This window comes from Pararge aegeria, chromosome 4, assembly GCF_905163445.1.
Source record: "Pararge aegeria chromosome 4, ilParAegt1.1, whole genome shotgun sequence".
NCBI lineage: Eukaryota > Metazoa > Arthropoda > Insecta > Lepidoptera > Nymphalidae > Pararge > Pararge aegeria.
In genome coordinates, this window is record NC_053183.1 from 4,000,909 (window position 1) to 4,015,105 (window position 14,197).

The 14,197-nt window shown below is 35.2% G+C and overlaps 1 protein-coding gene across 4 annotated transcripts; it reads right to left on the reverse strand.

Annotated features, from left to right (window-relative positions):
• Window positions 1-87: 87 nt before the first annotated feature.
• Window positions 88-12,608, reverse strand: LOC120623305 (kynurenine--oxoglutarate transaminase 3). 4 transcript variants are annotated; one of them, XM_039889266.1, is made up of 10 exons: window positions 12,592-12,608; window positions 12,185-12,340; window positions 10,245-10,398; window positions 9,361-9,487; window positions 8,734-8,843; window positions 6,120-6,363; window positions 4,582-4,748; window positions 2,888-3,074; window positions 1,120-1,283; window positions 88-478 (listed from the first exon to the last, which is right to left on the reverse strand). In XM_039889266.1, the coding sequence occupies exons 2-10, from the start codon at window positions 12,238-12,240 to the stop codon at window positions 416-418; spliced, it is 1,272 nt and encodes a 423-aa protein (XP_039745200.1). In that variant the 5' UTR covers window positions 12,241-12,340; window positions 12,592-12,608; the 3' UTR covers window positions 88-415. The 4 variants fall into 4 exon arrangements, with proteins under 4 accessions (XP_039745200.1, XP_039745199.1, XP_039745198.1 ...); XM_039889265.1 differs by having other exon boundaries at window positions 12,525-12,598; XM_039889264.1 differs by lacking the exon at window positions 12,592-12,608 and adding an exon at window positions 12,516-12,579.
• Between the last annotated feature and the right edge of the window lie 1,589 nt (window positions 12,609-14,197).

The window sequence follows — 14,197 nt, forward strand, 5'->3', positions numbered from 1 at the left end:
AGAAAGCTTTTGACCCGTAGTTGTTTACATTAAAACTAACAACATTTGGTCTACGACTTTTTTTTAAAATCGATAGTTTGTGAAATATTCAATTTATTTTAATTTAATTAATTTTATATAGATACTCTACTTGTTACTACTCTGTAACGTAACATCGGCAACAGGGACACGTATTTGGTGTCACAGTGTAATGTCACTTTACAGAAAAAACAGGTTTTTTTTGTATGAAATAAATTAATACTAAATTTTGAAAAGTCGTAGAACAAAAGTTGTTAGTCTTAATGATAGGATTAACAAGGCCGAAGGCTTTCTAGTATTTTTTTATAACCCTGTATATTATATATTTTGTACACGTATAGTGATGTATTGTATTAATTGGCAGTGAGTTAGATTTTAACTAACAATGTTATCCAACCTAGTTTTTCTTAGCGTTCCATTCCTTAAGAAGTTTCTCTGTCAGCTGAAGGTTTTCGTCTTTCTGGAAAATTAAAATTATAAATTGTATTTCAAAATATGTGAAAGATTATAAATACATTGAATTTTTTTTCGAATCAAATTTCACGAATGTATATGTAATATTTCTCGCAACGGTGTTAGTAGCCCAGTGGATAGGAACTCGACTTCACTTTCGAGGGCGCCGAGTTCGAATCGCAGCACGCATTTCCAACTTTCCAAGTTATGTGGGTTTTAAAAAATCAAATACTTTACTATTAGTTGCTTCAACGGTGAAGGAAAACATCGTGAAGAAACCTACATGCCTGAGAGTTCTACATAACGTTCCCAAAGGTGTGTGGAGTCCAACAATCAAAATTCTTTTCGAAATAACAAGCCAGCGATTTCCACACAACTATATAAATTCCAGGGTATTTTTATGTGCTAGCGAGGGCTTTTTTTTAAATTTACAATTACAAAACACATGTCGTGCTATCTCTTTCGCACAATATAGGCACGTTTGTATATTGTACGAAAGAGATAGCACGACGAGAAAGAACGATATTGGCCGCCTTTTATATTATGGCATTATATTTTATTATTATTATATATTATTAGGCCTTTACTTTAACCCGTGTCCTGTAGTGGGCCGGTAATAGGTTAATATGATGATGCATAGAACCTTACCTTTATAAAACAAAACCTCGCGTAGTTTTCACCCAAGTTCTTATGCCCCCCAGAGTAAAAAGCAGTGGGCGGTATAGTGAGTATTCCAGCCTCCTTGGCGAACTTTTTCGTGAAGCGATAGTCTTTGTACTTATCAGACTCCTGTTTTAGATCGATCTTGTACTCTGGAAGAAAAGTATTTATATAATAATGCAGCGAAATGAATTTTCCACCTTTGGGCACAGATCTATTGTCTGTCTAAGTCTTATAGGTGCGCTACACTCAACAAACGCTAGCAGGTAGGCATAGGTAAAGAAAAATTCGAATATTATATTTGGTCATGATATCTGAGCTGATAATAAAAATGTAACGGTTCAAATGTTTTGGAGGGCACTCTATAACCGATATTGAACCCATAACTGTAATTTGTTTCGTTTGTGTCTGTCTGTCTGTCTGCAATGGCGTGCACTTCATACATGCACGAAAACACGGCTTACCCTAAAATTTACATATAACTCGTATGTGAGGAGGATTTTTTCCGTTTTATGCAATTTTCCTGCTGTATGTTAATATGGTAAGGAACCCAGTGCACGCCACTGTCTGTCTGTCTAACTGATTATTCTGGATAATCTGGAGGTCACACACTTTACCATTTTTTTATTTCATGGTCCGATCCGACAGATGACTGTTACCTTGGTAACAGAATTGTTTTGGCCTACCAAAGGGCAGCCCCTTCGAATGCCAGCATCTTGGGTATTATTGGTTTTGACGACCTCCCTGGTGATCGCTGAGGTTTCAAGTGGGAAGTCCCGTGTTCGATTCCCAGCAGGGCAATATGGGAGTTTGTAATTTCTGAATTTTCTCTGATCTTGTCTGGTGGGAGGCTTCAAGTTACCACCATACCGACAAAGTTGTGCCGATGTGGCGTGGAAACCGATGGGGGTTAAATACAACGTGTAATTGAAAACCGAAATAATACTTCACAGGCTTTAGAGGTACATTATTTACTGTCTCTGAGAATTATCTGTGAAAACGAAACGCTAATCGTTTTTGAGTAAACCAATGCCATTGTTTATACTGAAAGAACTCAGATAACATCACATGCAAAATTAAAATCTAGTGACACTTGTCACCCTGTTCTGTACGCGTCACGTAGCGTAGGTACTATGCGTGTGTCGGTCTTTCATCTTCAATAGGGTTGTCATAAGTGAACACTTGGAATGTTTTGAATTAGGTACTATGGAAAAATAATTATGCTTCTTTTGATTTAATATTTTACAAGGTGATTCTTTATGAAATATACGTCTCAATTATTCAATATTATTTGGTCATTCGGTTACACGCTGTATAACTGCTAAACTCCCTAACAGGTTAGCCCTCTCAGACTACATCATGTGAGATTGCAGTCAAGGGAAAACTTGTGTTTAAAAAAAAATCCGTATTAAAAATTCTAAAAAATATTTTAAGTATGCCTACTATATAAGCACTTTTGAAACGTCAAGTATGTTTGTTTGTAGTGACTCTACCACCGGTTCGGAAAGCGGATTCTACCGAGAAGAGCCGGCAAGAAACTCAGTAGTTGCTCCTTTCCAACATCAACATTTACAATCATTTTTCTATCTCTCATCTGACAGCGAAGCTGGCTGCTTCCAATCTACCTTGTCCTAGTAACTTCATAACCTAGTTAACTCGCTGTATTTACAATTTTTTTCGGAATCAGTAGGTCCAGAATTACCTTAGGAATTATGTTGTATAATCAAATTATAAATCACTCTAAATAGATTCTTACCAAGTTTAGTCCAATCGGCCATCACGAAGTATCCTCCATCTGGTATGGTGGGGTTGAATCCGTTCTCCCTTAACACTTTCACGAGATAGTCTCTCTTAGAAATCAACTCTTCGGCCAGTGAGAAGAAGTAACATTCTGGAGAATTGTACCGGGCCAGTTCGAACTCGAACGAACGTGCTACTGCTTCCTAAAAAGATTTTTAGTTACTAGCTTTTTGTATACTAGCTGACCCGCGCTACTTTGTCTGCACCAAATCGTTTTTTAACGGTTTTGATATCTTAAGGTAGGGTACATTGCCGAAGATCTGTTTGGTGTGGAGTATAAGGATTGAAGAAATTATTAATTACACCATACAGATTCTCCTGCTTTTCGCGGAATGTAGCAAATTAAGCTTAATTTTCATAATACCTCCTCAATTTAACGTCAATTTCAATATGGCAATTATTTATGTGCCACAACAAAACACATCTATTAAAAATGACTATTATTAGACACTTTCTCTTTATTTTCTTCCTACCCGCTCTTTAGGGTTCGCAAATTTATGATCAAAATGTCGAGCTCCGACTACCGTCCCGCGCGCGCACGTTCTTTCGTGAGAACATAAAGCAATGGCCGTATAAGTTACAAAAAGTGTATAAATTTATATTGTTTCGTATAACGCCTCATTGAATATTGTGGTGGTGAAGTTACTGTGTTTAAGTAAAAATAAGTGGCACCCGGGATTCGCGAAGGGGTACCGTGAGTTGATTCCTTTTAATCCAGATTTGTCCTTCACGTGTTTTCCTAATTTTTATACATCTTTCTTTTTTACTTTCTTTAAAATATTAATGCTCTGGCTCTGCCCGTTTTTTGATTGACAAAATATAACAAGCGGTTATTTTGTCTTAATCATTGTTATGATCACAACATAGTACTATTGTCGTAACCCAATGGAAATGTATGCGCTAATATAATGACTGCCTTTCAATTATTTTTTAATAATACCGAATTATTCGTTGGCAGGCAAAAAAACAGTAAAAATATTCTTATCATAATAATTTCAACACAACTTCAAAGATACACCCGAAATATACTCCCCTGTAGTACTTGGTTAGCTTAAAGCAAAGTATCACTTTTTTTTTTTATTTGAAAGACTGCCGGGTGCACTTTCTAGGGCAGGAGAATTTCGCGTGCAATAATGATAGTTTTTTGCCCGAATTAACGTGCAAAAACTCCGTCATTTATCTGCTCACGTCAGACTTTTTGTAGGTTCGATAATCAGAGCGATAGTTTAGTGGACTTGTTTTTGACCGATTATATGAAGAACGTATGCATTTTAATGTCGCAATCAACGTTTAATTTGTTTTTTCAATATAATATCGGGTCACCGGGCGCCCAGTGGCGTGCACAAATTCAAATTCGAAATTCATTTATTTCAAGTAGTCCTAGTTTATAAGCGCTTTTGAAACGTCAAGTCAGTCTGTTTGTAGTGACTCTACCACAGGGTATGCAGATGATACAAAATGAAGAAAATCTCCAATACGAGTTATAAAAACTTAAGGATAGGCTTTTTATAACTCTTACAACGCCCAAGTTTTTTATAACTAAGACTGGAGGTTTTCTCCATTTTATATCATCTGCATACTCTGTGCATACCCTATGTACGCCACTGCGGACGCCGGACGTCGGCGGCGCCCCTAAAACTTGCAACTCACCTGTATGGGCGTGCAGCAAGTATACACGCAGTTCTGGTGAACCACTTGCAGGTTCTTCATGAGGTTAGCTGGACCATAAGCCCAGCCAGTTTTCCAGCCGGTCACAGAGAATGTTTTGCCTGCTGAGCCGATTGTGATGGTCCTCTCCCACATACCCGGTAACGTTGCTGGTGAGGACATAGAACTAAATAAATAATCAAAATCGATAATTTTGTGTGTAAAGGCGACAGAAAATCGTTTATATGGTATTAAACATATTGATTTAAAAAAAAAAAAATGAAACGGTCACATTAGGAACTATTGGATAACTATTTGTAGTTATTTTTAGTTGTATTTCATTTGGCTTAATTTAGCCAGAAAGCGAGCATAAAAACTCATATATTTTGTAACAAATTCCCAAACGCGTCCTTGGATGAATGAGTGAATGTATACATTCATACAATCATAAATAAGGTAGAAGGTACAATTAGGCGGCCTTATCGCTAAAAAGCGATCTCTTCCTGGCAACCAAAGGCATACAAGAAAATTATTATTAAATTGTTTATTATTATTATTGTTGTGGATTTATTTAGTTAGTTTTTTTTTTTTTAAACTAAGCTTAAAATGTGGTCAGTAGATGGCTACGTATTTCCGTGGTGTTACCTGGTACAAGGTGCCAACTGAAAATCAGCGCTGTATGCTCCCACTGGCGCATGCAGCACAATGCTGAGCTGGCACCTTTTTTCTAGGTTGTGCCACACATAACATATGTGGTGTTGTGAATATTGTAATGTGTGGCGCAATGTAAAAAATAAATGTTTCTTTCTTTCTTTCTTTCTTTCTTTCTTTCAAAATGTTATAGGTAATTTGTAGGTGGTACAACATATATATATATATGATCTAACTAAATACACATTAGTCCTTAGTCTAATACCATGAAAAAAATTATGTTTTGTTTTAATTATGAAACAGTGCGCTGGGCTTCCCAGCCACAGCAATGTTAGTTGAAGATTGGGATCAGATTTTGATTGTTAGGCATTTTTTGGTAACTTTTTAATTTTTATTTGGGTAATGGGTATACAGTAATGTAGATAGTGCTAAAAAATCAATTAATTAATTAATATACCAGAAATGGACGAATTTATTTTAATAACTAGAAAAAAAAAAAAAATAATAAACTACGTAGTGTTTGTATACTCTTTACATTGATCAAAAACAAAAGACTCAGAGCCTATAACAGTAACCTATAATTTTCTATGCAGAAGTGCATAAAAAATGGGTTATAGTAAGACTTGAAATGCATGAGAAGTGAATAAGATTATTTATTTCTGCTACCATATTTTAAACTCCTTTTTTATTCTTTATTTATTCGGGACTTCACCCATCGTTGCCTTTACTAAAATAAATACTTCCTTCTTCTCTTATTTTAACTTAAAATCTAATAGCATTCTGGCTACCTCAGAATAAGGTGCCGCCAGGATAATTTGCCGAATCCCCACATCATACCTAAACTCCTTTTGAAAGACGCTATACGCTAAAGTGATAAGCAAAATTCTCACCTATCCTTATATGCTTGTGCGGCTTGTAAACCATCCATTCGTACACCTCGTCAGAAATGCACAGCACATTGTGCTTCTTGCACAGATCGGCTAAAGTTTGCAGTTCCTGTGCTGTGAACACTTTTCCCACTGGGTTATGTGGCGTATTCAATATGAGCATCTTGGTACGAGTGCTGAACAGGGAAGCTAGCTCTTTGTCATCGAGCACCCAGTCCGCTGAGGTCATTTCTCCTTCACTGGGCTTCTGCGAAAACATATTCAGGATATGAAATATAACGAGCGCTTTAGCAACTTTTAAATCTATATACGTAACCACTTCAAGAAGTAGGTAAAAGACCGAAACGCGCATAGTACTTTTGCTACATGAGTTCCAAAATCCACGGTCCTGGGCCCCTTGTGTCCAGCGACTCGTTTAAAGTCATCTGTCCACCTCGTATGGGGCCGACCAACGCTGCGTTTACCTGTGCGGGGTCGCAATTCTAGCACCTTGGAACCTCACCTCATCCATCGGTTCTCCGAGCTATATGGCCCGCCCATTTCCACTTCAGCTTTGCGACTCGCTGAGCTATGTCAGTAGCTCTGGTTCTTCTAAAGTTCTACGGATCTCCCCATACCTGATTCAATCACGCTGCAAGTGGCATTTACTCAACATTTTAGATGTTACTACTTGCTTATTGTGTAGTATTTACAGAACAAGCTACGACTTTTGTCTCGGCATCTTTTCGATCGAAACATCGTCGTGAAACTTTAAAAAAACATCCGTGCTTTGCCACCGCGGTTAATTGCTTTTGACTTTTTAATAATACTAATTACTTGATAAGATAAAAATAGTATTTGCATGTTTGTGACGTAATATAATTTCCCGGTGTTCGTTACGCTGGATATACTACACTATACAAATTTGCATTGTACGAACTCATGCCAACGTAAGCGCACAAAAATATTTCTGTTACGACATCACACTGCATATGACAAATCTTTGAATTTATTTGCCTTTATTTACTAAAACACGCATGTTTACCACCTATAAACCTTCCCCTTGAATAACTCTAGCTATTGCTGAAAGCTGCATTAAAATCCATAGCTTAGTTTAGAAAATCTAAGCGTACAAACAGCGAAAGTGTGAGACTGTGTTCTACTGAAAAAAGAAAAGACGATGGTGAAATTTTAAACGAATACTAGCGGACCCTAGCGCCATCTGTCGGGCGGATTTGTGAATCTAAACCATCCAGGGTGCCACCCAAACGCATACCAAAAAATTCATTCAAATCGGTCCAGCCGTTTAGGAGGAGTTCAGTGACATCGTGTGTATGCCACTGAACTTTTCCTAAACTCCACACAAGAAATATTTTATAAAGATATAAACCTGAAGAGTTTATTTGTTCGTTTGTTTAGTTAAAGGCAATGATCTAGGGAACTACTAGTCCGATTTGATAAATTCCTTCAGTGCTGGATAGTCCATTTATCGAGGAAGGCTATGGGCTATATATTATCACGCCAAGACCAATATGAGCATAGCGCCAATGAAGAATGTTTAAAAATCGGTGGTTTTTTTTCTCTTTTGACGCCTTCCGCTGCGTTCGCTGCGTAAAGTTTCGATAAAGACATGTGTGATAAAGTTGTTCCCCTTTAAAAGTTCTAAAAAAAGTCCGTGACAGCATATGTCTATCTTTTAAGGTTGACTTAAACTCGGAAGAAGTAGTTAATGTTTACTAAGTCTGTATCACAGTTGTTATAAAGACGAATAAATACAAAAAACTTTGTATCGGATTTATTTTCTTGGTTTGTTAGTTACCTCAGAACTCAAGCATTTATAAAATGATTTGGAAAATTTCTGTAGTAATTCGATTCAAATCGGTTAGAAATTGTGCGGATATAGATTTAATAGTTCTTTAAAGATTCTACTCCACATTTAGCCGAGTAGCATTTTTCACATAAAAAATTTGCCCTCTGATCTTCATACCCGATTTAAATAAGAAGACGAAGATTAGAACATTATTATAAGTACAGTTATGAGAGGTTAGTGATATTGGAAAATAAGGTTATCGTACACGCGACTATATAATAAAGAAAATAATAATCGGTACTAAAGTGTTTTACAATAATCATTACGGTCTGAACACACTTCAGCTTCCCCGAATACTAAAATAACAAAAGTATTATACTTATTACTTTTAAGTGTTATTGTGTAATCTGTGGTTTAAAGCATGCTTTAAGAGGGGGTATAAAGCAAACTCGCTATTTTTAGATTTTATTTTTACAGTAGTTCATCAAGTTTGATTTACCCAAAAAAAAACATAAAAAAACAACATCATATTTCCAAGGGCCCTAATTGAGCGAAAACATAAAAATATGATATTTTCTCGATAGAAAAAATTACGTAATCTCACTCTAATTTTTAAATATTATTAATTTTTTTTCAATCTGTTGCATAGTTTAAGCCGCACGGATATCTACCTTATTCTTAGTCGTAAACTCCCTTCCCAGTACCGCGCGACTACACATTTATTAATTTAACATTATCTTCTAAAAATTGAAAAAATTGAAACTGATGCAAATAAATAGGTGAAATAAAATAAGTTTGGAAATAATATATATGCGCATGAATACTCACTGGCTTCAAGGCAATGAACTTAGGAACTCCACCCGCTGACTTTATCATGAACTCATAGCAATCAAAAAAGGGCTCAATGACTATCACCTCGTCGCCTTCATCCACATGCCCTGGAACCAGATTTCTTAGTTAAATGAAACAGTTGATTTCAATTTCTGTTAGAAGGTTCCGGATAACATATGTTGCTATAAACCTAATGAGAGCGTTTAGAGGAACAAGAGAGAGCATATATAAATATATACTATCAACTTTTCTATGTCATCGCAATCAGCAATGAGAAGATACCTTATAGACGACCGAATCCAGCGAAAAACATCTTGTCACTTCGTACTACGTCACAAATAAGGTTAAACGGTATTTTACGTCGGAAAAAACTTCATTCGTTGTACAAAAGTTCAGGTTCCTTTATATAAAATATCCCTTCCACGTACCAGCTTTAAATCTTAATTGCTTCGTGTTGATGGGGAATTTTCTAGATTCTTATTTTAAGATTTTTTGAACAGTCTAATGGTTTGTTGTTGACAAGAGAAACATTGCCATTTTGTGAATTGTCCATGAAAAAAAGCAAGCGAGACGAAAAAGTGGCTCTTGCCTCTAGATCCATCAATTGGATTGTAGAATACTCACCAAGGATAGCAGAAAATAAAGCTTCATAAGCTCCACTGGTTACTAATATTTCATTAATTGGATCCAACTCCCTTCCTATCAAAGGTGAGTAGAGTTTGGCAAGATTTTGTACAAGTCGAGGATGCCCCTGAAATTAAAAATATATAGCTTCGAAGTCTACATTACTGTTGAACTATAGCAAATCAAACCGCTTGGAAGGATAAATCTATATAAATATAATTATCTAATATTATATTTTAATCTCATCCTACTAATATTATAAATAGTAAGTAAGTGTGGATGTTTGTTATTCAATTACGCGAAAACGGCTAAACGGATTTGGATGAAATTTGGCATGCATGTAGCCTTTGGTATGGAAAATAACTAAGGCTGCCTTCTTTCCCGATTCCTTAAGAAGTTCCCAAAGGAAAATTTTAAATTGTTTACGAGTTAAGCCGTTGGCAGACAGTTTTGAAATTTGGTATGCATGTCACCTATGCTTTGGAAAAGGCAATGTACTTTTTATACCGATTTCTCAAATAGTTACCGTGGCAAGATTAAAAATTGTTAACGAGCGAAGCTTTAGACCCAATTCTGAAGTCCACGCAGACGAAGTCGCGGGCAGAAGCTAGTATTATATAATAGAAATATATTGGATTTATGAAATAAGTAGTAGTTACCCACTAATTAATCTGCATTAGTTTCAATTTTGCTAGCCCTGTGAACAAGAAAAACAAACCACAAGAACCATTTTTCCAGGATAACAAGAAGCCCAGAGATTAGTACATACTACATATGTACTAATCCAGACTTCACACTATCTATTGTGACATTCTGCTTGTGATTGAGTAACAAACATCCACTTAAGCTTTCACATTACAAAAGTTATACTGAGACATACTTACAAATCCTCTAGTATATTGGTTGAGTAGTGGATTCTCGCCCGTCGTAACGTTGGCAAGAGCTTTGGTGACATGTTCAGGCGCATGATAGTCAGGAAAACCTTGACCCAGGTTCACAGCAGGCTTGTACTCAGCGGCCAGCTGAATGTATTCAACCCTACACACATGGTCATCATCATTCATCATCAGAGAAGGGATTAAGGCCTTAGTCCACCACACTGACCCAGTGTGGATTGGTGGACTTCAAATATCTTTGAGAACATTATGTAGAACTCGCAGGTATGCAGGTTTCCTCACTCTGTTTTCCTTCACCGTCAAAGCAAGTGATATTTTTTTATTACTTAAAACGCACATAACTTACAAAAGTTAAGTGCGTGCTGGGATTCAACTGGGCCCCCGAAAGTGAGCTCCTACCCACTGCCTTGTCACCGCTTTAAACATGGTGCATCAATAAAATTTATATTAAGGGCAAGGGCAAGGGACAAATATTATTAATTACTAATTGTGGTAAAACTGATCACATAACACACACAGGTATTATGATTTGGAAAATGTTAATACTTTTCTTTCTTCTTGGTTTTATACTTCTCCTTAAGGAAAGAAGGAGTTTCTGGAATAACTAATACATAGTTAAAAAATCAAAGTTTTGCTTTAAAAAATTATATCGCTATTATCTACTGAACATTCAAAAATCTAATGTGGCACTATCTTACAATAATAACTACTAAAAACTGAAAATTATTATCTGACTAACATACTTTTCCATTACTACTTAAACAAAAATGAATTTTCATCTTCTTTCCATAATGAAGTTTACTTTCTTTTATAAAGTTTATATATATATATATATATATATATATTATTATTATTTTTTTTTTTTTATTGTTTTTATATGTGATTTCATAATTGGACTTCCCTCAACTAAATAGGTACTGACAGAATACCAGCGTTGTGGGTACATTAGTATCCGGAGCATTAAGCTGAGTCAGAACCTTTTTATTGGCACGACACATCATAGACTTAAGCTATTTATAATTAAGTACAAAATTTTTAAGTTACTCCGTATGTAAGTCTGTTTGTGTTGTTCTGGTAAATAAACAAATTCTATTCTATTCTATTCTATTCTAAAAGAGAAGTATTCCATAACAATTTTTTTTTTGTTATATACTATTCTGTGCACACAGTTGTCTGTCACAGAGCATATCATAGGAAAGAATATCCTGTTATTGCTACAGTGCAATTGTTTTATTAATGGATGTTGTAACTCATGTGCTTTTTAACTATGGAGAAATTATATAACTAGTAAGTACCACCAAGGGATTGAATCCATCCATTTTATTTGTGAGATATCAAGCAAAATCCTTGATTATTATAACTGAACAAAACAAATGATGATGATCTAGGATACTCAAAAGATGCCTGTTTGCTTTGAAAGAAACTAAGTTATGGAAGAATCCATGGACCTTACTATTTTGCATCGTAAAATAAATTGATCTGATATCAACCAAATGAAGATGCCACTGCTCATAATGATGTTCTGTGGTAGAATGATCAAAGAACAACAAGATAGCGAAGTTCCTGAGCGTACTTGCTGAAATACATAAGTATAGAATAGAAGTTTACATTTACTTTTTGAATGTATTGTTATACTGCAACTTTTGGTCAACTTAGTACATTAACATAGCCAGATACAAAAAAAAAGGAAGTAATGTATTCTTTTTTCTTGACTCATGTTATTAATGCAAAGACATAAGAGGTAGGAACTCCACATTAGAAAGTAGCCTACGTCAATCTCTCGCCCATAACAATATATTCAAAGCTGATTGAAACCAAACAACACATTCAAAACATTAGTGAGGAACTAATGAGGAGGATGTGTGTATTATCGTGGTAAATTTATTATTTATTTATTTGAGATTTGATAGAAAACCATTAAAACTCACCATACGCTCTTTTCACCGGCACCATACCGTCCAGGCAGCTTGAATTTGTCACCCATTGCTGCACTTAAACTTCTCACTGTCTTATAACTTATGTTGTGATGTTCTATTGCACAATTACAGTGAACTCTAAACCCGGCAAGAAGCGTACGTCTCCACCTAAACATGATAACACAATTTTTTGATAAACTGCAAAGTATTCAACGCTTATCTAAAAGTAAATAGTGCAGAGGTCAAAGAAACTACGATTCGCTTCATTGTCAGTATGCTTGATGAAGAATTGAATCAAATCTAATACAGATATTATAGCTTTTGATAAGGATAAATAATTTACATATCTTACGATGAATTATGATTATTTATTATATGACGTACAACTACGGAACACGGACTGAAAAAATAAAAATAACCTTTGACTCTGACGGAACCGAATGTCAAAAGCATATGATAGTGACATTTGACAGTGACGTTGACAGCCCAACAGGTTATAGTTTATAAAGCTTCAGGCTTCGGACTCTTGAGTTTTCGTAATCTTAAAATAGTAAAGAGTAAAAAAAACTTTCACTTTTTATAATAACTATAGAAAAAAATGGTTTATATACAAGTATCATGTTTATTTCAAGATCTTTTTTACGTTGATTAGCAGCACTTTTTACAGCCTCACAATTACATTAATTTTGGAGCTAGGTCTCCCATGTATATAAATGAACTTTTAAGAGCCTGGTTACAATGAAATAGGAATATTTAATAATCAATAGTTTTATAATCTTAAATATAAAACAATCATAAATTTCCAGTATTTTCAAACAAAAAAAATACATGGGTGACATAAACCTTTGTCACTTATTAAATCACTTCACTTATTGCAGGCTTATTAAAAAAATATAATTTAATCCCTACTAATGTTATACCTAACTGTCAATATAAGTGTGTTTGTTACGCTTTCACACAAAAACTACTTAACCGATCCTCATGAAACTTTGTACACATATTCTTGGAAGTGTTAGAAGTAATATAGGATACTTTTTATCCCGACATTAAGCGGTTCCTTTGGGAGAGGGGATGAATGTTTGAAGATTTTACACCATAACTCCGACAAATTATAACAGATTTATAGAATTATTTTTGTACTATAGAGGTTATAATATGTGTTTTAATTTTGCCCAAACTGTGGTTGGAGATAGATGACAGAACTCCTCAGCGGACAGCAACAAACCCCTCATTTAAGGCTTAGCGATACTAAATACTTTATTTTTTTTAGATCTAAGTACAACAAAATTTAATGCCACATCAAAAAACTAAATCAAACGCAGACGAAGTCGTGGGTAACAGCTAGTTTATAATAATGCGTAAAATATAATGTTTTGTATAGGACGGCACTCTTCTGGGACTAGTCAAATACTCACAAGTCATAGCATAGCGGTATTGAAACATGTTGCAATTGAATTTACTGTAAAACATTTTAAAAAATTTATAAAATATTTTGTTTTGGTCGATTGATATTAGTATTAAGTATCCTATGTGTATGTAAGACCCGTTAAAGTAGGATATTTATAAATGTTTATTCTGCTTTGGGCCACAGAAATAAATACTAATTTATTAACAAAAACATATAGTTGTCTGACTTCGAACCTCTTTACTGAATGAATGAATGATTAGTATGCAATAAAGGTGTATTCACACCTTTATTGCATACCAAAGAGAAAATTCACACGGAAATGGTTCAAAGCCTGCATCCGCCCTCATACTACGGCCCATTAAAATTTCCATTAATCTTTCCCGTTACTTTGTGTTCTCTCTGGCGTGAACGATGGAACGTCAAAAGTTTACGGAAGCTGACAACAATGCGTGCTTTGTTCACAACGACCAAAGGTAGTGCGGGCAGGTGACTAACCCTGAGGTAATTGATGGAGTTTGTTATTTAATCCAAATCCCAAAGTTCAAGGCAATACCCTAGGAATTTGGCTATGTACATATTTGTGTACTAAATAGCCTAGAGTGCATCTACGTGGGTGA